The sequence below is a fragment of the Lagenorhynchus albirostris genome, chromosome 8, assembly GCF_949774975.1.
Source record: "Lagenorhynchus albirostris chromosome 8, mLagAlb1.1, whole genome shotgun sequence".
NCBI classification, from domain to species: domain Eukaryota; kingdom Metazoa; phylum Chordata; class Mammalia; order Artiodactyla; family Delphinidae; genus Lagenorhynchus; species Lagenorhynchus albirostris.
The window spans coordinates 14,991,790-15,016,066 of NC_083102.1; the positions used below are offsets into that span (position 1 = coordinate 14,991,790).

The window sequence follows — 24,277 nt, forward strand, 5'->3', positions numbered from 1 at the left end:
CATGGCTCACGGGCCCAGCCACTCCGTGGCATGTGGGATCTTCCCAGACCGGGGCACGACCCCGTGTCCCCTGCATCGGCAGGCAGACTCTCAACCACTGCGCCACCAGGGAAGCCCTCCATCCTTCTTCTTAAAAAAAAATTTACTTTTTATTTCTGGCTGTGTTGGGTGTTTGTTGCTGTGTGCGGGCTTTCTCTGGTTGATGTGAGCGGGGGCTACTTTTTGTTGCGGTGCTGGGCTTCTCATTGCGGTGGCTTCTCTTGTTGCGGAGCACGGGCTCTAGGCACACAGGCTTCAGTAGTTGCGGCACGCAGGCTCAGTAGTCGTGGCACACGAGCTCTAGAGCGCAGGCTCAGTAGTTGTGGCGCACGGGCTTAGTTGCTCCACGACATGTGGGATCTTCCCGGACCAGGACTTGAATCCATGTCCCCTGCTTTGGCAGTTCTTAACCACTGCGCCACCAAGGAAGCCCCCATCCTTTACTTCTTTTATGGTAGTTTCTAGAGTGTCTATTCATTCAAGAACTTCCTGGTTTATTTTCATTTCTGAAACACTTCTAATTTTATTCCTTAACTGTCAGTTTTTCTTTTCATGACACCCTATAGCACAGCCAACTCATTTCTAAACTTTTGTAATTATGGTTTATGTTGTTTTTACATAACATACTGTTTTATTTGTAGAAATAGGTTTCATTATATCCCTACTTTAAGACCTAGGTACAATGCTATCTCAATTTCTTTAGATCTATTATTGAGGGCTATTGTCCTTTTTTCTTATGTAATATCTTTGAATGGTGTAAAACCACAGTAGATTCCATAATTCATAACAAGGGACTTTCCTGTATTTATAAGAGAAGTTTCCTATGTAGAGGTTGTTTCCTAGATTCAGAGTTCTAAGGTTTCCTCTTACATTTTTACCACAAAGTATTCAAACCTATGGTACCTTAGTGTAACCACTTCTCTAATATTTTCTGAAATCTTCCTCCTCTGGTCCCCCTTCCCACATGTATCTGAACCTTCTCTCTTCTTAACCCCTAAATTACTATCCTAGTCAACTTGTGTTTATTTGCAGCAGTTTCTTCTCAGCATGGCGCTCTGTTCTTTTCACTGAATATTTCCAAGAACCTCAGGTACCAGGCTGTCCTAGCTCCCCCAGACTTTCCTGTGGCAAACTCTTTGCTTCATTTCAGACTCATGTTAACAGTTTGTGGACCACACGTTGAGTAGCACTACCCTGAAACACTCTGCTGCTTCAGAGAAGGCATACAGGTATCACTATAAATTCTGATCTCTAGCAGCAAACATGATCTATAATCATACTACGTTTTACTGGGAAATGCCACCCACTTTGAGGACACGCAGAGAAACCTTCTATATTTATGCCTTTTCTTGCCTTCTGTCCTGTTCACAATAAAGAAAACATTTCTTCTCCTATCCAGTCACTAATCTCTCCACCATGCCTTGGATCAATCCTACCCTGTCTTCTCAGAAGCTCACAAACTCACAAATCTCTTCTTCTGTATATTCAATAGCTCACTTGACTGGATCCCAAAATAGATCTACTATATGATCCAGCAATTCCACTCCTGGGTATATATCTGAAAAAACCAAAAACACATATGCACCCCAATGTTTATAGCAGCATTATTTATAATCGCCAGGATACAGAAACAACCTAAGTGCCCTTCAACAGATGAGTGGATAAAGAAGATGTGTGTGTGTGTGTACACACACACACACACACACTGGAATACTAGTCAGCCATAAAAAAGGACAAAATTTTGCCACTGGCAGCATCATGGATGGACTTGGAAGGCATTATTCTAAGTGAAATAAGTCAGACAGAGAAAGACAAATACTGTATGATATCACTTATATGTGGATTCTAAAAAAATACAACAAACTAGTGAAAAAACAAAAAAGAAGCAGACTCACAGATACAGAGAACAAACTAGTGGTTACCACTTGGGGTGGGGGACAATATAGGGATAGGGAAGTGGGAGGTACAAACTACCGGGTGTAAGATAGTATTACAAGGATGTATTGTACAATACAGGGAATATAGCCAATATTTTGTAATAACTGTAAATGGAGAGTGACCTTTAAAAATTGTATAAATAGGGCTTCCCTGGTGGTGCAGTGGTTGAGAGTCCGCCTGCCGATGCCAGGGACACGGGTTTGTGCCCCGGTCCGGGAGGATCCTGCGTGCCGCGGAGCGGCTGGGCCCGTGGGCCGTGGCTGCTGGGCCTGCGTGTCCGGAGCCTGTGCTCCGCGGCGGGAGGGGCCGCAGCGGTAAGGGGCCCGCGTACCAAAAAAAAATATATATATATATATATATAAATATATATATATATAAACATGCTTAAGCCTTTCCTATTCACAAAAAAATAAACAAGAAATATTCCTCAACTCCTATTTTTTTCTCCCCAGGTACTGCCTTATCCCTTTCCTCCCTCCCTTCAGAAGTAAACTTTTTTGTTTTGTTTTGTTTTTTAACAGAGTTGGTAAACTTTTCCATCTATATCTCTTTACCTCCCACCCACCCCAATATGGTTTTCCCTTCTATCTCTCTACCAAAACAGTTGTGGCCTGCAAGCCACAACTACTGAGCCCGCGTGCCTAGAGCCCGTGCTCCTCAACAAGAGAAGCCACTGCAATGAGAAGCCCGTGCACGACAACGAAGAGTAGCCCCCACTCGCCGCAACTAGAGAAAGCCTGCACACAGCAACGAAGACCCAACGCAGCCAAAAAAAAAAAATTCCTAAAGGTTTGTCCTAGGTGATCTCTACACTCTACTTTCCAAGAGTAGAAGGGAAGGAAACAGAGGGAAGACAACAAGGAGACCAAAAAGGAAGGGTCAGAGAAGTGGGAGAACTTGAAGAGCAAGTCTAAAAGATTGATGAGGACAGGAAGAAACGTAAATCAACATATACCAGTACAGAGACAGACAGACACTAAGAATCTCATGTGCTTTAGGCTCTCTTCCTGGTTATGCTTGATGCTGATATATATAGTCAAGAGATCCCAGGGAGACTATTTATCCATAATCAAAGATCTTCTGGTATTTCTTTGAGGAATAGGGTTGTTTTGCAACTTCAAAGAAGGGAATTTGAAAAATGTTTTTAAAGACTAGATAAACATGCAAAAACACTGAGGCAATTCAGCTGATATTTATATGTTCACGTGTTGTTTTAAACACAAATATTTGAACATGCACCCTACATATATATTTATTATGTACATATGCTAAAGTACTAGTGTATCTTGTACATAGTAAATCACATAAATATATTTTTAAAGAATGAAATAAATGCTTTTAAATGTATTGCTAATCATGAAAGCTTCATACCGTTACTGGCTAATGGTCCAAGATGTCATATACACTTATGGCACAGTTCATTAACATAGAGGATGTCAATCAATTTCAAAGAGTCTTCTTATTAATTTTGAAACTTTTAGGCCCAATTCTTGTTAGACCTAGTTAATCATTGCTGTCAACTTCACAACAAGACTGATGAAGAGCCTATAAAAGATCAGTTCTGCCATTTTATGCTGCTATGCTTGCAAAATTAGCATTATCTTTATCACAGCTGAATTATGAGACTTCAAAGATTCAAGTAATTTAAGCCTGGTGGGAAAAATCACAACTCCATCAACTCCATACACCTGATAAAATTAAACACAAAATGAGGCAGCAACGGTTACAAGCTTTCTACAGAACATGGATCTCCTTGCCTGCTAACCCACCATTGACTGCATATTCAGGTATCAAGAATGCAAGTATCTATCCCCCTACAAAACACTGAAAAAGTCATTAAATATGAGCAGCCCTGATTTCTCTGGGCTCAGTTTTCTGTATTTTCCTAAACTGGGTAAGAACCAAGCCAACAGTACCCAACCTTGATTACAGACTTAAATGGAACTATCTCTACACTTTTTTTTTTTTTTTGCTGTACGCGGGCCTCTCACTGTTGTGGCCTCTCCCGTTGCAGAGCACAGCCTCCGGACGCGCAGGCCCAGCGGCCATGGCTCACGGGCCCAGTCGCTCCGCGGCATGTGGGATCTTCCCGGACCGGGGCACGAACCCGTGTCCCCTGCATCGGCAGGCGGACTCTCAACCACTGCGCCACCAGGGAAGCCCTATCTCTACACTTTTAATTAGAATTGGGATCACTTTTTTTTTAAAGAATTTATAATTTTTTTAAATGAATGAAGTATAGTTGATTTACAATGTTGTGTTAGTTTCAGGTATACACCAAAGTGATTCAGTGTTTTATATATGTATATAAAATATATATATATTCTTTTTCAGATTCTTTTCCATTATAGGTTATTACACGATACTGAGTATAGTTCCTTGTGCTATACAGTAGGACACTGTTGTTTATCTAGTTTACATACAGTAGTGTGTATGTGTTAATCCCAAACTCTTAATTTATCCCCCCACCTTTTCCCCCTTTGGTAACCATAAGTTTGTTTTCTATGTCTGTGAGTCTATTTCTGTTTTGTAAATAAGTTCATTTGTATCATTTTTTAGATTCCACATATCAGTGATATATGGTATTTGTCTTTCTCTGACTTACTTAGTATGATAATCTCTAGGTCCATCCATGTTGCTGCAAATGGCACTATTTCATTCTTTTTCATGGTTATATATACGTACCACATCTTCTTCATCCAGTCATCTGTCAATGGACACTTAGGTTGCTTCCATGTCTTGGCTATTGTAAATAGTGCTGCTATGAACATTGGGGTGCATGTATCTTTTCAAATTAAGAGTTTTCGTCTTTTCCAGATATATGCCCAGGAGTGGGATTGCTGGATCATATGGTAAAACTCTTTTTAGTTTTCTAAGGAACCTCCATACTGTTCTCTATAGTGGCTGTACCAATTTACATTCCCACCAACAGTGTAAGAGCACTCCCTTTTCTCCACACCCTCTGCAGCATTTATTATTTGTAGACTCTTTGATGATGGCCATTCTGACCAGTGTGAGGTGATTCCTCATGGTGGTTTTGATTTGCATTTCTCTGACAATTAGTGATGTTGAGCATCTTTTCGTGTGCCTGTTGGCCATCTGTATGTCTTCTTTGGAGAAATGTCTATTTAGGTCTTCTGCCTATTTTTTGATCAGGTTGTTTGTTTTTTTGATATTGAGCTGTATGAGCTGTTTGTGTATTCTGGAAATTAATCCCTTGTTGGTCACATCATTTGCAAATATTTTCTCCCATTCTGTAGGTCGTCTTTTCATTTTGTTTATGGTTTCGTTTGCTGTGCAAAAGCTTTTAAGTTTAATTAGATCCCATTTGTTTATTTTTGCTTTTTTTCCATTACTCTAGCAGATAGATCCAAAAAATACTGCTACAATTTATGTCAGAGTGTTCTGCCTATGTTTTCCTCTAGGAGTTTTATAGTATCCAGTCTTATGTTTAGGTCTTTAATCCATTTTGAGTTTATTTTTGTATATGACATTAGAGAATGTTCTAATTTCATTTTTTTTACATGTAGCTGTACAGTTTTCCCAGCACCAATTATTGAAGAGACTTTTTCTCCACTGTATATTCTTGACTCTTTTGTGGAATATTAATTGACCATAGATATGTGGGGGGGATCATTTTTTATGGCTATTGCACATGTGCCCTACATCTTATAATTTAGGGACTTTCCAGACTGTTGAAACCGAGGGGCTTTTTTGAGTGGCATCCATATGGAACTTCTCTAGGAATGGAGATTAGACCCTAACTTCACTAGGGTCCTGGTAATGGCCTACCATGATCTTCAGTCTTTTGACAGTCATTTTAGTTAAAAATAGATGTGAAAATCCATAAACTTACTTATCCAAATTGTGTTACAATTTGTGGGAGAAAAAAAAAACACAACGGGGTCTGCAGTAGAGAAATCCCATCACCTCCAGGGCAGCTGTGTATAGTATTGTTTTTGTTTTTTTCTTTTATGAGAAGATTTATTCCTAGTTCTAGGTCCCAATCTTCCAGGGCTCTAAGCACAATTAAACTTGGTGGGTAGGTGAGGGGAGACCCATTCAGATACAGCACAAGGGACTGCCTAATTTTAGAGGGCAAATGAGGATTATTCTTGTTCCATCTGCTAAACCATGTATTCCCTGGGGCTACATACACCACACTTATTTCTAACTCACACAAAGGTAACTTTTGGACTTGCAGCAGCCCTGACTCCTCCCTCAGGATACTTTGTGTACAATATGTGCAATGTAGCCAGTTAACATGCTTATTCATGTGACCACAACGATCTACACATCAAGTACTTTCCAGCTTAATTTATGCAAATAAGTTCTAATGTTTTCCCTCACCTCACTAGAATTTTATTTCATAATGCAGCACACATCCCATTTTAGAGACTACTGGTCTAGTGCATACTTGAAAATGCACATAAAATTTGAGAAAGGGGTCAAGATAACAGGAAGACACGAGAGATGTGTGCATCTAGGTGATAGTTTAAATTGGTGCGGTCTCTAAGAAAAATTAAAGGGACAAATCTAAGAATCTAAGAACCAAAGTTTGCTGATGACCCACATTTGAGTATATGAAAAAAGTGCAATGTGATTAAAAAATGGTCTTCGGACATCAACTTTTCACCAGGACAGAGTAACTAGTACCAAGACAAGCTTGCCTGACATGAATAACTATATGTAACTGGGAAGAATAAACTCAGGAAGTGAGCCCCTATAATATCTTGATTGTCTGCCTGGGAACTATATCCTGACCATGGTACAGGGAACTAGAGGCTCAGGAGAACACAGCTTAGGAGCCAGGGGAAATTTGGGGCTGTGAAACAGATAAGCACTGGAGAGAAGGGAACTGCACAGAGGAAGGGTGCCAGTAGTCTATGTAGGGTTTCTCCAAATTCTTGGCTGAAGGCTACCACTCATGTGCAGAGTGAGACTTACCAGAAGTCTACCAGAGAGCAGCTGCTAAGGGATTGAGAGAGGAGCAAAGATACTAGAGGCCCAGCAGGAACAAAAAGAAATCTTAAATTGGACCATACTAATAAATTACTTAAAATGTAAATGAATTAAACAATTAAAAGCAAAATTTTACAACTTGGATAAAAAAGCAAGACACAACCATACACTATCTACAAGAGATACACTTTAAATATAAAGGTTAAAAATAAAAGGATGGAAAAATAAACAATTTAAACACAAAGATAAGAAAACTGATAGCTAATTAATATAAGACAATGCATAGGTCATGAAACAGTAGTATGAATGATAGAGAAGAACATTTCGTAGTGTTAAAAAGGGCAGGCAATTCATCAGTAAGACAAAGCTTCAAAATACTTATAGCAGAAACTAACTGGATTAAAGGAATAAAGAGAGAAATCAACAATCATGATTGAAGACTTAAACATTCTTCTTTCTATAACTGATAGAACAAGCAGACAAAAACAAAAACAACAACAAAGGGACTTCCCTGGTGGTGCAGTGGTTAAGAATCTGCCTGCCAATGCAGAGGACATGGGTTCAAGTGCTGGTCCGGGAAAATCCCACATGCCGCAGAGCAATTAAGCCCATGCGCCACAACTACTGAGCCTGCGCTCTAGAGCCCGTGAACCACAACTACTGAGCCTGTGTGCCGCAGCTACTGAAGCCCATGCGCCTAGAGCCCGAGCTCTGCAACAAGCCACTGCAATGAGAAGCCATGCACCACAATGAAGAGTGGCCCCTGCTGGCTGCAACTAGAGAAAGCCTGCACGCAGCAACAAAGACCCAATGCTGCCTAAAATAAATAAATAAATTTAAAATATGTACAGCTTTAAAACAAACCAAACTTAGCAACAACAAAAAGAATAAAAATATAATTTTTTTTTACAACACTATCAACCAACTTGACCTAATTGACATTTACAGAACACTACTCCCAACAACTGTAGAATTTAAATTCTTTAAGTGCACATTCACCAAAATAGATGATATGCTAGAATATAAAATGTCTCAATAAACTTCAAAAGATTTAAACCCTACAGAGCATTTTTTTACTACAATGAAATAAGCTATCTAGAAAATCCCCCATATGCCTATAAATTAACACACTTCTAAGCAACCCATTGGTCATAGAAGAAATTACAAGAGAAATTTAAAAAATTTTTAATGGAATGTTAATAAAAACACAACACAAAATTTGTCTGAGGTGGCTAACACATGCTTAGAGAAAAAACTGTACCTTTAAAGCAGAGACAATAAATAAAATTAACAAAGCCAAAAGTTAGTTGATAAACCCTTAGTAATAGTAACCAAGAATAAATATGAATTACATATAGAAACAAAAGGGGATATCATTCAACTCCTGAAAACACTAAAAGGATAAGGGAATATTGTGAACAAACTCATGCCAGTAAATGTACAAACTAGCTGAATCATATAATTTTCTTCAAACAATTTACCAAAATGGATTTGAGAAGAAACAAAAAATCTGAGAGCCCTATCTCTATTAAAGACACTGAATTCCTAATCAAAACGTTCCCCGTAAAGAAAAGTCCAAGTCCAGGTGGATTCACTGGTGAATTGTCAAGTATTTAAGGAAGCATTCATAGCAATTTTACAAAAACTCTTTCAGAAAATAGAGATGGAGGGAACACCTCACACCACATTTTGAGGTATTACCTTGATACCAAAATCAGATAAAAACACAAGGAAAGGGCTTCCCTGGTGGCGCAGTGGTTGAGAGTCCGCCTGCCGATGCAGGGGATACGGGTTCGTGCCCCGGTCCAGGAAGATCCCACATGCCGCGGAGCGGCTAGGCCCGTGAGCCATGGCCGCTGAGCCTGCGCATCTGGAGCCTGTGCTCCGCAACGGGAGAGGCCACAACAGTGAGAGGCCTGCGTACCACAAAACAAAACAAAACAAAAACAAAAAAAAAAACCACAAGAAAACCATACCACCAATGTTCCCCATGAAGAAAAAAAAAAAAAAAATCCCAAAACCCCTTAAAGTGTTAGCAATTCAAATCCAGAAGTACACAGAAAGGATAATACATCATGACCAAGTGGGGTATACACCAAGAATTCAAGACTGGTTTAACATCTGAAAATCAATGTAATTCACCACAGCAAAAGAAAAAAAAAAGAGAAAAACCATAGATCATTTTAATAGATACAGAAAATGCATTTGACCAAAATTTATCATTCATTCATGATAAAAAAAAAACCTTCAGTACACTTGGAATAGAAGGGAACCTCTTAATTTTGATAATGGGCATTTATAAAAAACAAACAAGCTAACATACTAGTGGTGAATGACTGAATGTTTTACCCCTAAGATCAGGAATAAGAAAAAGGATGTCATCTCTCATTTAATATTGAAATTAAACTTCTATTCAATATGCTACCAGAAGTCCTAGCTAGTGCAATAAGGGAAGAAAATGTCATAAATTATAAAGGATGAAAAGAAACAACTACCTGCAAGTAACATGATAGTCTATGTAGAAATTCCTAAGGAATCTACAAAAAACTACTAGATTTAATAACTGAATTTAGCAAGAGAGTAGCATACAATCAATATACAAAAGCCAATTGTATTTCAATATATTAGCAACAAGTAATTGGAAATGAAAAATTTTAAAACACCAATTTCAATATTGTTAAAGAACATTATCATAAAATATTTTAGAATAAACTTCACAAAAATTGCCCAAGACCACTATAAGAGTACTGAAATTAAAGATCTAAATAAATGGGAAATAAAACATGTTCATGGATAGGAACAGTCAATATCATTAAGATCATTCTCCCCAAATTGTTACCTGGATTCAATGCAATTCCAATCAAAATCATAGCAGACTTTTGTGTAGAAATTGATAATTCGATTCTAAAAACTTGTAAAGAAATGCAATGACTTTAAAGGGCCAAAACAATTTTGAAAAAGAACAAAATTGTCCAATTTCAAAATCTGCTTAAAAAGCTAAATTAAAAATAAAAAAAACATTATTAGTACTGAACGAATAGATCAATAGAATAGAGAGTAGAGAAACAGAACCATACATATATGTTCAACTGACTTTTTACAAAAATGCCAAAAGTAATATAACGGGGAAAGTATTCTTTTCAAAAAATGGTGCTTTAACATACGGTTAAAAACATAAACCTCAACCTTTAACTAGCACAAAAATTACCCAAAATATATTACAGATCTAAATATAAAAGCTAAAGCTATAAAAGTACTGAAAGAAAAGACAGGAGAAAAATCTAAGTAAACTTGGAGTAGGCACAGAATTGTCAGAACACGAAAATCACTAACCATAAAAGAAAAAAAAATTATAAACTAGATAAAATTTAAAACTTCAGCTTTTCAAAAGACACCATCAATAAGAAGGTATAGTCAGGGAGTTCAGGATGGACATGTACACACTGCTATATTTAAAATGGATAACCAACAAGGACCTACTGTACAGCACAGGGAATTCTTATCAATGTTATTTGGCCTGGATGGGAGGGGAGTTTGGGGGAGAATGGATACGTGCATATGTATGGCTGAGTCCCTTTGCTGTGCACCTGAAACTATCACACTGTTAATTGGCTATACTCCAAAATAAAATAGAAAGTTAAAAGAAAAAAGAAAAAAAATGAGGGACTTCCCTGATGGCCCAGTGGTTAAGACTCCACACTTCCAATGCAGGGGGTGCAGGTATGATCCCTGGTCGGGGAACTAAGATCCCACATGCCGCATGGTGCAGCAAAAAAACAAAAAAGAAAAAGAAGATGAACAAGCAAGCAAAAGGAGTGGAAGAAAATACCTGCAATATGTGTATGTAGACAAGCGCCAGGAAACTGGACATATATAAATAATTTTTACTTTTCAGTAACAGGCCAAATCATCTAGTTTTAAAAATCTACAAAAGCCTTAAACTGAAATTTTACCAAAAATAAGTAAGAATAGCCAATAAGCACAGGAAAAGATGCCCATTATTATTCATTGGGGAAATGAAAATTAAAATCATGAGATACCTCTTCAAACATGTTAGAACGGGTAAAATTAAAGACTAACACCACCCAAATTAGTGAGGACGTTAACTTGAACTCTCATACACTGCTGGAGGGAATGCAAAATGGTACACCAGGGTAAACATACACTTATGACACAAACAAGGAATTCCAATTCTAAGTATTTACCCAAGGAAATGAAAACATATTGACATAACGACTTGTCTACAAGTATTTATAACTGTTTTATTCATAACAACCCCAAACTTCCATCAACAGTAACTTCCATCAACAGGTGAATATTGTATACAGATCTTAAATCTTAAATCCTTTGTCATTATATATTGTACTAGAAACGTGATTAATACCTTTCTCCAAGAACCAAAAGAAATCAGCTCCCAGAATTGATAGCTGTATCTTACAGACTGCCAGTTAATAAAGAGGACTGATGGACTCACATTTTACTCTCCCTTGACCCCTTTCAAGAGTGTGCTCTCAGTATTCTTTAAAAATAGCTCTTAGAGCTTGCTACTCTTTGGCTGAACGGTACATCCACACTACAAAATATTGCACAATGTTGTAACATTTCTCCAAGATCAGTTTGTCTCCTGACTTCATGTACCAATATGTACCTAAAGAAAATGTTTTCTAAGCTCTTCCCTCTTTCCTGGACATTACTGCATACTAAGAAAATGAAAGTCGGGACTGAGGTAGTAAACCAACTTTAGCTTGTGGTCACTCACCCTCATTCCTTCCAACTGGTAGCCTTACAAAAGTTTGAACCAACGTTCTCAATGGAGGCTTGGTGGCTAGTGTAATTGTGTCTAAGCATTTACAAATTATATGTTTGTTGCTATAAATTAGCTTTGTTTCTTCTTTAAAACAGTCAAACCATTATGTTGATTTTTGTAAAAAATACGTGTTAGAAAAGACTTGCTTTCTATAAAGTTCATTTAGGATATAACAAAGGGAGCAGCAAAAAGTACTTAATAGAAAGGGAAACTAGGTCTGATACTGTGGAGAACACTACACCTTGAATTTTTAATTTTCTAAAGAATCCTCTTTGATCAACTGTACTGTGGAATATAATACAGCTTGAGCTAAAAAAAACTCAAAAAACCCCCCCAAAAACTAGGGTTTATGATTATACTCTAGAACTCTAAAACTATGACATACTGGGCTCTCTGGGGTGAGAGGCCTAGAAATCTAGATGCTCAACAAGCATACCAGGTGATTCTAGTAGAGCTAAAATTTGAAAACCCCTATCTAAATCTAAGAGTATAACTGCAACACATGTGGCTTCAACAAAACTTGTTTTGTTTGGCCTACAGAACGGGTCTACATTGTGTGTGTGCGCGCGCGTGCGTGCGTGTGCGTGTGCGTTTTTAATTACTTGCCAATATCTAATACTAGAAAAACATGACATAAAATCCAGACTCCAGACTTCTCGTTAAAAAAATAAATAAATAAAATATCCTCCAACCCTGGCCCTGCGCTGTCACAGGACAATGTGCTGCAGCTGAGTACAGTTTGCTCCCCTTTCCTTTCACTCCCCACCATTCCCTATTATTTTACCCCAGGCTCATAGTTCTCCATCTCAATCACTTGCTTAGCTCCTGAAGGTAGTTTGACCTATGATGCCTGTACCCACAAGTTCATTAGGAGAATGAAGAACAGAGATAATCAAATGAACCCTATTTATTTACAGTTGATTCTTGAACAAGTTTGGGGTTAGGAGTGCTGACCCTTCCGCCGCTGAAATTTCGAATATAACTTACAGTCGGCCCTCCCTATCACCAGTTCCGCATCCTTGGATTCAACCCACCGCAAATCTTGTACTACTCTAGTATTTGCTATTGAAAAAAATCTGTGTATAAGTGCACCCTTGCAGTTCAAACTGTGTTGTTCAAGGGTCAAGTGTAGTTCTGAAATATATTGCCTAAACTTTTGTTACAGCTAGTATTAAAATAAGTTGGCAAGGAGAGAGGCAGGGAGAAAATATTCAAGTTATTAAGACTCAGGATACTATTTTTAATTTATTGAAGATAGCCCTAACTATTTTTTAGAGGTGTATGTGAAAGTATCATTTAACAAAGGCTTCTTCTTTCTTAGTATAAAAACAAAAACATTATCTTCCAATTTAAATGCTTTCCTGAACTCTTGCTTACAATACAAACACAAAGGTAAAAAATATTTGGAGACTGGAACATTTTGAGAACTCTATATAATTGCAAACTTGCCTCAGAGTTGAGGATCAGAGCTTTTATTACCCACGTTCTCATTCATTCAGATCTAAATGTCATGGCCTGGCACACAATACATCTTAATTCTAGAATTATGCAAAATTTAGTTCCTAATTAGCTACTGGCCCATTTGATCATTTAAAATATAAATAAAAGAAACCCTTAAATGTGTCTAAAAATTAAGAACTAAAATTTAAGTTTCACCTGTACTAACTTTCCAACAGGTGGGCCATGGCAGAGCAAATCAGCGTGAAGGATTCGAGATTTTACCCTACTTGTAAGCTAACAAAGTAGCTTCCACGGATGCTGGTTGAAGACAGGAGACTTGTGGGTCAGATACAAAGGGCAGTTTGTTACTTCCAGTAATAATATAAGCCAAAGTGTCAACATTTTTGCACTGGTTTCCAGAGGCCCGGTTCCCACCTGGCAAGGTGAAGAGGGGCAGCTGATGCTTGCACAGGCAATGGGTTGTGTTGCAGAAGAGGAAACCTAAGCCTAGGGAACCCTCTTCTTTTATGATGGGCAATAAGCATGCCTGCCTTTCACTCCAGAAGGTGACATCTATCTTTATTATACAGCACCACATGCATGGCTATTCTTTGCTCTGGTGGAAGACACTATCTCTACCTTCCAAGGCTCTTCCTTATACAAACATCCTTTAAAAACAGAAACAAAGCGCAGTCAGTACCTCCCCTGGTAAGACCTGCAGAAACAGAGAAACCCACGGAAAACTGTCTCTCTCAACTAGACACTGTTCCTAACATATAATTAAATCAAGAATCTAACACTACAACCTATTTAAAAGCATCAATTTCATATGTTCTTTGACCTAGCTCAACTGTTTAATCTGCATTTTATCTCTAATTAAATCAACTAGTCCCTTTAAAAAAGGCAGTATATATTAAAAACGAATTATTTCCACTTTGTATTTTTTAAACGGAGGTGCTCAAATATTTGCAATATAAACATTTAAAACCTCAATTATTCTACTAGAAACAATTTACTGTGCTTACTTTGTTTCAAACCTGTTAACGTTAGCAATGGGAACTACCTGTCAAAAGTCTCATTATACAGTAACAAACACCACAAAGAGAACAGTAACTTCAACATTTCCAGCTGCTGTCCACAAAATACAAGAAAATGCGGCACCCCAAATCACTTTGTTCTGTTTCTCTTTACCATTTACTGTCTCAAAATAAAATCTCCGAAAGAGAAGGACAACAAAACACCGTCTCTTAGTTCCTTTGTCCCCATCGGAGAGGAGAGAACTGGGGGCTCATTAAGGTAAATAACCCAAAACATGCAAGACAAAAAATAGACGGCATCCGATCTGTAATCAATCATCAAAGAAAGTCACCATCACTTCATCTTTATCCCTCCCTCCCCCTCTCCAGCTCAAATAACATGGGTACATACGAGATGATTAGGATCACATGGACCTGGACAAAGCTTTGGGGAGGCAGAGGGCAGCGGTTAACTAGATGCAGTCGTCAAAGGACCCGAGATACTACAGCAGACTCCAACAGAGGTTTTCAAAAGTGCGGGTCGCATGGGCCATGCACCCGGGGGGAGAATGCTGGGGAGCAGCAGCAGCAGCGCGGCCAAGTCTACAGCGCCGGTGGAAGTTGCTCGCGGGGCGCGCGGTACGCCGCACAACGCGCGGGCCCTCCATGTCACCGCCGGCAGCACAGACCCTCCTCGCCCCTCCCCCGCCGCGCACCCCGGGCGGCGGCGACATGACAGCGGGTCGCTGCGCCGCTCCAGGGCGCCGGCCTGCCCGGGCTCTCCACCCCCTACCGCGCCCGCACCCGCCTCTCACCTTGGGTAGCGAACGGCGAGGAGCCGCTGACCGGCGAGCCGGGGGCGGGGACGGGCGGCGGGGTCTCGGCCGAGCCCAGCATGGGGGCGGGCAGCATGAGGTAGCGCTGGGGCGCGGGCAGGCAGCGCTGGCAGAAGGAGTGCAGGCAGGGCAGCAGCTTGGGCGCCCGGCTCTGGATGTTCTGGTGGCACACGGCGCAAGTGTCCAACAGGTTGAGCCGGGCCGCCTCGCCTCCGCGCTCCGAGTCGGGGCCCTGCCGACTCTCGGCCTCGTTCTCCCCGCTCGGCGGAGCCGAGGGCCCCCCGGCGGCCGCCGCCGAAGCCGCCGCGGCCGCCGTCGCCGCCTTCTCTACAGCCACCTCCATTGTCCTGCCCCCGCCGCCGCCGCCGCCGCCGGGAAAAGACGAGCGGGTTCTCTGCCCGCCGCCGCCCCCGACGACTTCCTTCTCCTCCTTCTCCTCCCAGGCCGCCCGGGTGACTCGTAGGAGAGGGAGGGAGTCCAGGGCCAAGGAAGCCTCCTCAGGCCCCGGGGATCCGCCTCCCGGGTGGCGCGGCCGGAAGAAGGGGATCTGTCAGTGGGGACTGCTCTTCGCACCGGAGAGGCTGCGCCCCGTCCGCTTCGCCAACCGCCGCGGCTCTCGTCAAATCCCCCCAGCCCGCCCTCGCCTCCCGGCCTTTCTCTCGGGCCCCAGGACCCACCTCAGGCCCCGCCCCCTCCCTCCCTCTCCCAGCAACCGAGGCGACTGCAAGGAGTGCGCCGCCCAATAGCCGCCGCGCCTGGTCGGGGGGCGGGGCGTGCGGAAGCCCGCGATGCTCGGACGGCCGTTGCGAGAGGCTGGGAGGTGGGAGGTAGCTTGCCCCGCCCCGCCCACCGAGCTCCTGGAACCGCGGCCTCTGATTGGGCCTTTGTGTGTGTTTAGCTCCTCTAAAAAGATTAAGGGTTCATTTGTTAACGATCGACCACCTAATTCGGTCCGCCTGTGTTAGCTCCTCCTATGGGGCGGGGCTTCACTGTGTCTGCCGGACACTGTAAATTAAGTAACTGCTACGAAAAACTCATTTTACTACTGCAGACAGGGGACCTGTAGGAGGAATAAATATGGTGGGAGGGTAGAAGGATGACGAAGTGGAGAGAGTGAAAAGCAAAGGAAAGAATTTTGAAAAACGGGAAAATGTTGTGTAGAAAAGATGTTGTGGAGGAGGCATGGATTTTGCCACCTGAATTTACTCATCTCTATGATGAGTTGCGAGCATGAAGAGTAAGAGGGGAGGTTCTCTTGCAAGTCGGGAATTTTTAAAGGGTTTCCCCAATGAAAAAGGTGAAATTAATTTTTAAAGTCAGTGATTTGCTTTTTAAGTGAATAAAAATGGTTTATTTTCCAAGGAGTTAATATATAAAGATTGTTTGAAAGTGTTTTATTGCATAAACATGGCATCATTACAAGAAATAGAAACAAATGTCAATACTGATAGCCAAATAATTCTAAAATATTCTTTTTCATCCCCCCAACCCCACCCCACACTTATATCAGAAGTTACACATATTTTCACTCTAAAAATGGCCAAAGGGGGCTTCCCTGGTGGCGCAGTGGTTGAGAGTCCGCCTGCCGATGTAGGGGACACGGGTTCGTGCCCCGGTCTGGGAAGATCCCACATGCCGCGGAGCGGCTGGGCCCGTGAGCCATGGCCGCTGGGCCTGCGCGTCCGGAGCCTGTGCTCCGCAACGGGAGAGGCCACAACAGTGAGAGGCCCACGTACCGAAAAAAAAAAAAAAAAAAAAAATGGCCAAAGGGCCAACTCCAGGCATCCTAGCTCTCCCTCGAGACCTTACCTTTCCCAAATTATTCCTCTCCTAGCAGCCTTTTTCCCAAACAGATCCTTAAATCCAATTTCCATAGGCCTCCAGAGTGAAGTTTTCCTTCTTAATGACATTCAAGGGCTATTTATTTTGTATAGTAGTAGTTTCTTAAACCTTAGTTTGCATAAGAATCACCTGGCAAATTTACTTAGACGCTGATCCTTGGACCCCTCCCCATATTCAATTTTAGCAGCATCTCCTGATTGTGATGTGGATGGTCCAGGAACAGCTTTAGAGCAACAATTTTCTTATCCCACCTGTTATCCCTCCAAATTTCATCCCCATACACCTCTCAAGCTGAAGCTCCCACTACTTTATGCTCCAGCAATTTTAACTCTTCCCTGCTTTACACGTGCTTTTCCCTTTGTTTTGAAATGCCCTTCCCTCTGTACCCTGTTTTTGTAGCCGTACCTTGAAAATCTTCATATAGTAGGAAAGCAAATTCTGTATTAAAAGTAATGCTTTTAATATGCTAATAGTTCATTGTAGAGGTGGTATACAGGATTCAAGCAGACTGAAAGACAAGTGCCTTGTATTCCTTCAGATGATGGCAGTGGAGAAGAAAAGAATAAGAGGTAAATTGGGGAGGCTTGTTTGGAGAGAATTCCATGTAATTTAATACAACCCTCTAGTTCAGTTTCTCAAATCATCATGGATAATTAGTTTTAGAGAAAACTATTTTCCATATTCTTAGACTTCCTAGTCTCATGTAATTAAAACAATCATGTTTTACTTTGTTCAAATATATACGGCTTCTGGGTTTTTTTAAGTCCAGAAAATGAATTTATTGTTTTAGGTTTTTTTTTTTTTTTTTTTTGGTACGCGGGCCTCTCACTGATGTGGCCTCTCCCGTTGCGGAGCACAGGCTCCAGACGCGCAGGCTCAGTGGCCATGGCTCACGGGCCCAGCCGCTCCGCGGCATGTGGGATCTTCCCGGACCGGGGCACGAACCCGTGTCCCCTGCATCGGCAGGCGGACCCCCAACCACTGCGCCACCAGGGAAGCCCTAGGTTTTTTTAATCCCAATTATCTTATCTATATATTGTCCTCCCAAATGTATTGCAAAAATATTTCACAGAGATCCACACTCTTATTCTTCCTTAATTACAGCTCTCTCTATTGCCCTCTCTTTTTCTATAATTTCTATGGCTCCCCACTGCATCCAAGGCTCTCCACAATTTCATCCCTGCCTGATAGCCTCATTCGATCTTCCTGCCTGATCCTCACCGCTTTCCGATACCCATTCTAAGCTTCAGCCTAATTGGATGGCTTGTCATTTTCTAAACTTCACCAGCACTACTTCTATCACCATTTCTGAGAGAGGAGATACAGGTTGCCTGTGCTGGAAGAGAAGGGAGTCTGCAAGGAGAGCAAGAGCATTAGATGCTGGTGAGGATTTCTCACACCCACCCCTTAAAAGGTAGCAATGGATGGAAATTCTTGAACTTCCAAGGAAGTTTAACAAAATTATTTTTGAGTAGAACTCTCAGAGGTTGTGACACAGGTCTGGACAAGAAGAGTTTGAGATTACCCCTTCGCTCAATCTCCTATAGCTTTAAAGGAAAAAAGTAAAGATTTTTGTCCCTTCAGTAGTAGTCCAAAGGCTTGGATGACTTGAGGCTTCATTGTAAGGACAAGGAGGATGCAGTGTGCAGGGACCAAAGACTGTCCTGCATTACCTCAGTGGCTTCCGGAGAGATGTCAGCAGTCAAGAACCAATGGAGGCAAGGCACATTCTATGTATGCCACCGTAAACCAAGGATGCCCGAGGACCCAGTGTCTCTCCCACATATGCCATGGCCCTATTACGGCCTCGGATCTTCAAATTGGCCCTAGATAGAAGGGAGAATGAATATTGTATTGACTGACTTAAAATCTGAATGATGACCAAAAACAAAATAGAAACAAAACCTAAAGTAACTGAGAATATGACTAGATTACGTTTTCTGCTATCAGAAAAATGTTAAATTCCGTTATTTTTTTTAAAATGTTTATAGGAAATTCCCTGGCAGTCCAGTGGTTAGGACTCTGCACTCTCACTGCTGAGGGCTGGGTTCGATCCCTGGTTGGAGAACTAAGATGCCACAAGGCGAGGCCAAAATAAAATAAATAAATATTTTTTAAATTAAAATAGTTTATAGTCTGCATACTACTTGGTGATGCAGTAAAGGGTTAACTCAGTGAGGGTGGGTTACACAATCATCCTACATATTCCACAGAAAGAACTGGCCCTTGAATAACTCCTAGGAGATGATCTCTGAACTGTTATCTTACCTAATAAGAGTGTGTTTGTAAGCTTCAAGTTTTGAGCCACACTCTATCAGTTTGATCTGATACTAACAAGGCTAACAATGGTTTTTGCATACCTGAGGCCCTGGGCCATGCTGTGTCAGTTTGACCTCTGAGGGGCTGGAGACTAAGTAGTTAAGATCAATCACACAGGTGCTGTGTGGCTTCACAACTTACCCCCAATTAAAATCCTGGATATCAGGGCTTGAGTGAATTTCCCTGGTTAGCAACATTTTGCAGTGTTATTATGTAGTTGATTGGAGAATTAAGGCTATTTGTGGGATGCCACTGGGAGAGGACATTTGGAATCTGGTTCCTGGTTTCTCCTGGACTTTGCCGATGCACCTTTCCCCTTTGCTGATTCTAAGCTGTATCCTTTTGCTGTAATAAACTGTAACTGGGAGTATAGAAACTTTCTGAATCTTGTGAGTCCTTCCAGCAAACCACTGAAACTGAGGGTGGTCTTGTGGACACCCAACACAAAAGGCATGTTATTTCTCCTACTAGATTACAATTCCTCGAGGCTAAGAACCATTTCTTCTCTTCTGTATTCCTGTAATATCTCACATATTTCATGGATGCCAAAAATCTAGAGCTTGCTTTAGTCCTGCTTTAGTCCTCTCATCCTCTGCTCCTTTCCAACTATTTGCCTTGATTATGGTCCCTTTCCTCAAATGTTTTGCTCTTGTGAGCCATCTGCAAAAGAGTAAATAAGGTCCAGGACAGATATTTGCAGGTGATTTTCCATTTTCCTGAACACCTCCCCTCCCCAATGGTTTTTTTCTTCCAGGTAAATCATGTTTTCAGAATGTTACCTGTAGAAGAAAAGAAGTTGGGTACGGGCTAGAGAGTAATAGGAGAAGGGGTATATTCATCCCCTTGTTTGAAGGACATGTGTAACACAGAGCTGTAAACTGAATATTCACTCATGAGGCTCTAGTCAACTTACTACCTTTCTGAATAGTTGGAGTGAATCAGCTTAAGAACTGGAAACAGGGACTTCCCTGGGGGTCCAGCTAAGACTCTGTGCTCCCAATGCAGGGGGCCCGGGTTTGATCCCTGGTCAGGGAACTAGATCCCACATGCTGCAACTAAGAGTTTGCATGCTGCAGTGACAATCCTGTGTGCTGCCACTAAGACCTGGCGCAGCCAAATAAATAAATACATAAATATTTTTTTTAAAAAAAAAGAAGAACTGGAAACAATACCTGAGCACACTGTTCTGGGACTATCTGGGGGAAGAGAGAAGCTCCACATTTTAATAGTCTGCCTGCTCTGTGAAGGCACTTTTTTTAAAAAAATTGAAATATAGTTGACTTACAATGTTGTGTTAGTCTCAGCTGTACAGCAAAGTAATTCAGATATATATATATATATATATATATACATACACAGCCATATGTGTATATATATTCTTTTTCAGATTCTTTTCCATTATGTTATTACAAGATATTGAGTATAGTTCCCTGTGCTATACAGTAGGCTGTTGTTGGTTATCTATTTTATATATAGTAGTAAGTATCTGTTAATCCCAAACACCTAATTTATCCCTGCCCCCCATCCCCCTTTCCCCTTTGGTAACCATGTTTGTTTTCTATGTCTGGGAGGCTATTTCTGTTTTGTAAATAAGTTCATCTGTATAATTTTTTTTAGATTCCACATATAAATGACATCATATATGCCCAGGGGTGGGGTTGCTGGATCATAGGATAATAAATAAATAAATAAATATTTAGTTTTCTAAGGAACCTCCATACTGTTCTCCATAGTGGCTGCACCAATTTACATTCCCACCAACAGTGCAAGCGGGTTCCCTTTTCTCCACACCCTCTCCAGCATTTATTATTTGTAGACTCTTCGATGATGGCCATTCTGACCAGTGTGAGGTGATTCCTCATGGTGGTTTTGATTTGCATTTCTCTGATAATTAGCAATGTTGAGTATCTTTTCATGTGCCTGTTGGCCATCTCTATGTCTTCTTTGGAGAAATGTCTATTTAGGTCTTCTGCCCATTTTGTGATTGGCTTTTTTTTTGGATGTTGAGCTGTATGAGCTGTTTGCATATTTTGGAAATTAATCTCTTGTCAGTCGCATCGTTTGCAAATATTTTCTTCCACTCCATAGGTTGTCTTTTCATTTTGTTTATGGCTTCCTTTGCTGTGCAAAAGCTTTTAAGTTTAGTTAGGTCCCATCTGTTTATTTTTGCTTTTATTTCCATTACTCTAGGAGATGGATCCAAAATATATTGCTGAAATTTATGTCAAAGAGTGTTCTGCCTATGTTTTCCTCTAGGAGTTTTATAGTTTTATAGTATCTGGTCTTACATTTAGGTCTTTAATCCATTTTGAGTTTATTTTGTATATGGAGTTACGGAATGTTCTAATTTCATGTTTTACATGTAGGTGTCCAGTTTTCTCAGCACCACTTATTGAAGAGACTGTCTTTTCTCCATGATATATTTCTGCCTCCTTTGTCGTAGATTAATTGACCATAAGTGCATGGTTTTATTTCTGTTCTATTGATCTATGTGTCTGTTTTTCTGTATTGGGTTTTATTATGAGGTTAAGGATTGCAGAGGGGAAAAGAAGAAAAAAGCAATGAAAAACTCAATAGATCAAGAGTAGATCAATAAGAGGACCAAGAAAAAGCAAAAGAAAAGAGGGTGAGAACAAGGAAGATAATAAAGGAACAAATGAAGGAAAACAAACAGAATAAAGGGAAAAAGCAACAACTGCTGCAGGTAACATAAGAAGAGAAGAAAGGAAAAGTGTAGTAATTAGGAGCTATAAGGAGAATGAGGAGATCTGTGACCCTCTGTGAAGAAGGGGCAAATAGTGAAAGATCAGTGATTGGACCAAAGCAGGAGATGGAAAGGACTCTGAAGATGACATGGTTTGTTCTTTTTTTGTCAAACTTTTTTTTTTTTTTGCGGTACGCGGGCCTCTCACTGTTGTGGCCTCTCCCGTTGCGGAGCACAGGCTCCGGACGCGCGGGCTCAGCGGCCATGGCTCACGGGCCCAGTCGCTCCACGGCATGTGGGATCCTCCCGGACCAGGGCACGAACCCGTGTCCCCTTTGGACTCTCAACCACTGCGCCACCAGGGAAGCCCTGGTTTATTCTTAAGAAAAAATTTCTAAAACATTTATCCTGGCACAACTCAACATAAAGCACAGCAGTAGCACAGGAAATTTCTACTTTTCAAGAAATATTTCACTTGATAGTATAATGCATTGTACAGATTTCTACTTCTGAAAAGTGTCATTCTTTTGGGTTATTTTGAAAAAACCTTGAACTCTATTTATTTGAAACAAATCTTAATTTGTTACATAGCTTTTGTTTGCTTTTATGGTGGTGATATAATTAACCACTACTTTTAGTTATGCCTGCTTTTCTGTTCTACAGTTTGTTCTTAATGCAGCTCAAAGATGCCTGTCATTGCCACCTACAGATTTCATCGCTACTGGGGAGCATCTTTTCAGACTCTATCTAGGTAAACATACTCTATACGTACACACCCACACATATGTAATTTTACATAATCGAAATCACAATATACATGATTTTAGTAATTTTTTAAAATGCAATGCTATGGACTGATTTGTGTCTCCCTTCAAATTCACACGTTGAAGACTTATACCCAGATGTGACTGTATTTGGACATAGGGTCTTCAGGAGTAAATTAAGGTTTAATAAGATTATAAGGGTAGAGCCCTAATCTGATATAATTGGCGGGCTTATAAGAAGAGAGAGCAGAGTGCAGTGCATGCCACCCTGCTTTCTCTTTCTCTCTTTCCTGGAGCATGTACACCCAGGAAAGGCCATGTGAAGACCTAGCAAGGTGGCCGTCTGCAAGCAAGGAAGAGAGCTCTCACTGGAAACTTAATTGGCCAGAACCTTGATCTTGGACTTTCCAGCCTCCTGAACTGTGAGAAATAAATTTTTGTTGTATAAGCCATCCAGTCTATGGTATTCTGTTATAGCAACTCAAGCAGACTAAGAAACCCAACAATACATGTAGACATCTATAGATTTATAAAGCCACTTTTAATGACTGCCTATGACTCCATTATAACAAAATTTATGGGAAAAAACTATACTGACAGACATTTAAACTCATATTAGCTAAGTTATGCTGTGAAAATTTCTGTGGCTCAAACAATAGCAAGTTTATTTCTCTTTCGTATAACATGTACCACTGCTCTGTGCTCATTCAAGACAGCAGATTCCTTCTAGCTTGTTATTCTGCCATCCCTTAAAATATTGTCCTTGTCTACATGGCTAGATCTGACCCACAAGCATCATGTTTTCACTTGGGAAAAAAAGACGAACTGGCAATTTTCATCAGGTAACACAGAAACCGACCATTTACTTCCATTATGTTGTTACAGGGCCACAGGAAACTTCAAGGTCAGCTGGGAAATGTCCTCTTCAGTGGAGTAGTCATGTATCCTAAAACTTAGGCGAGTGGAGATTCTATTAGTAAAAGGATAAAAGGATAAAGGAAGGTTGGATGTGGCAGAAATTAGTAATCTGACTTATGATTTTTTGCTGCATTTCATTTCTCTCTGTGGACTTAGATTAAATTTTTGAAGTGGAATTCTTAGATCAAGGGTTGCACAATTAATATCTTTAAACGTATCGCCACACTGCCCTTCAGAAATAATTTCTATTACATTCCTATTGATGTTATATGTGAATACCAATTTCCCTGCATCTTTGCCATTATTCTAGTTAATCTTTGCAATCTGAATGTCTAAAGAAGGTAAGTTATTATTAATTTTATCTTCATTTCTTTGATTAGTGCTGAGACAGAACATATCTTCATATATTTAGGGAGCATTTATATCTTTTTCATTTGTGATTGCCTGATCATGGCCTTGGCCTATTTTTTCTATGGCATGCTCATCATTTTTTCTATTGTTTTGAAAGAATCATTGTTTATCACACACCGTATGTTGCAAATTGTTTTCCCATGCGTCATTTGTATTTTAATCTTGTGGATTTTTTTTCCTTCTAGACAGAATTGTTGACTTTATGGTCAAATTTATCATTTCTTTTCTTTATGGCTTTGGATTTTGTGACATGTTCAGAAATGCCTTCCATCTCAAGATTA

General features: G+C 40.5%; 1 protein-coding gene across 3 annotated transcripts in view; it reads right to left on the bottom strand.

Moving 5' to 3' along the window:
- The window catches only part of TRIM24 (tripartite motif containing 24), a 93,417-nt gene extending 77,759 nt beyond the window's left edge, over nt 1–15,658 (bottom strand). For 2 of the 3 annotated variants that reach the window (XM_060156585.1, XM_060156584.1), the window contains exon 1: nt 15,018–15,655. In XM_060156585.1, coding sequence (XP_060012568.1) covers nt 15,018–15,381 — 364 coding nt within the window. In that variant the 5' untranslated portion in view covers nt 15,382–15,655. Of the gene's footprint in view, nt 1–15,017 lie in introns of all 3 variants that reach the window. The other variant, XM_060156586.1, reaches the window with a different exon arrangement.
- Between the last annotated feature and the right edge of the window lie 8,619 nt (nt 15,659–24,277).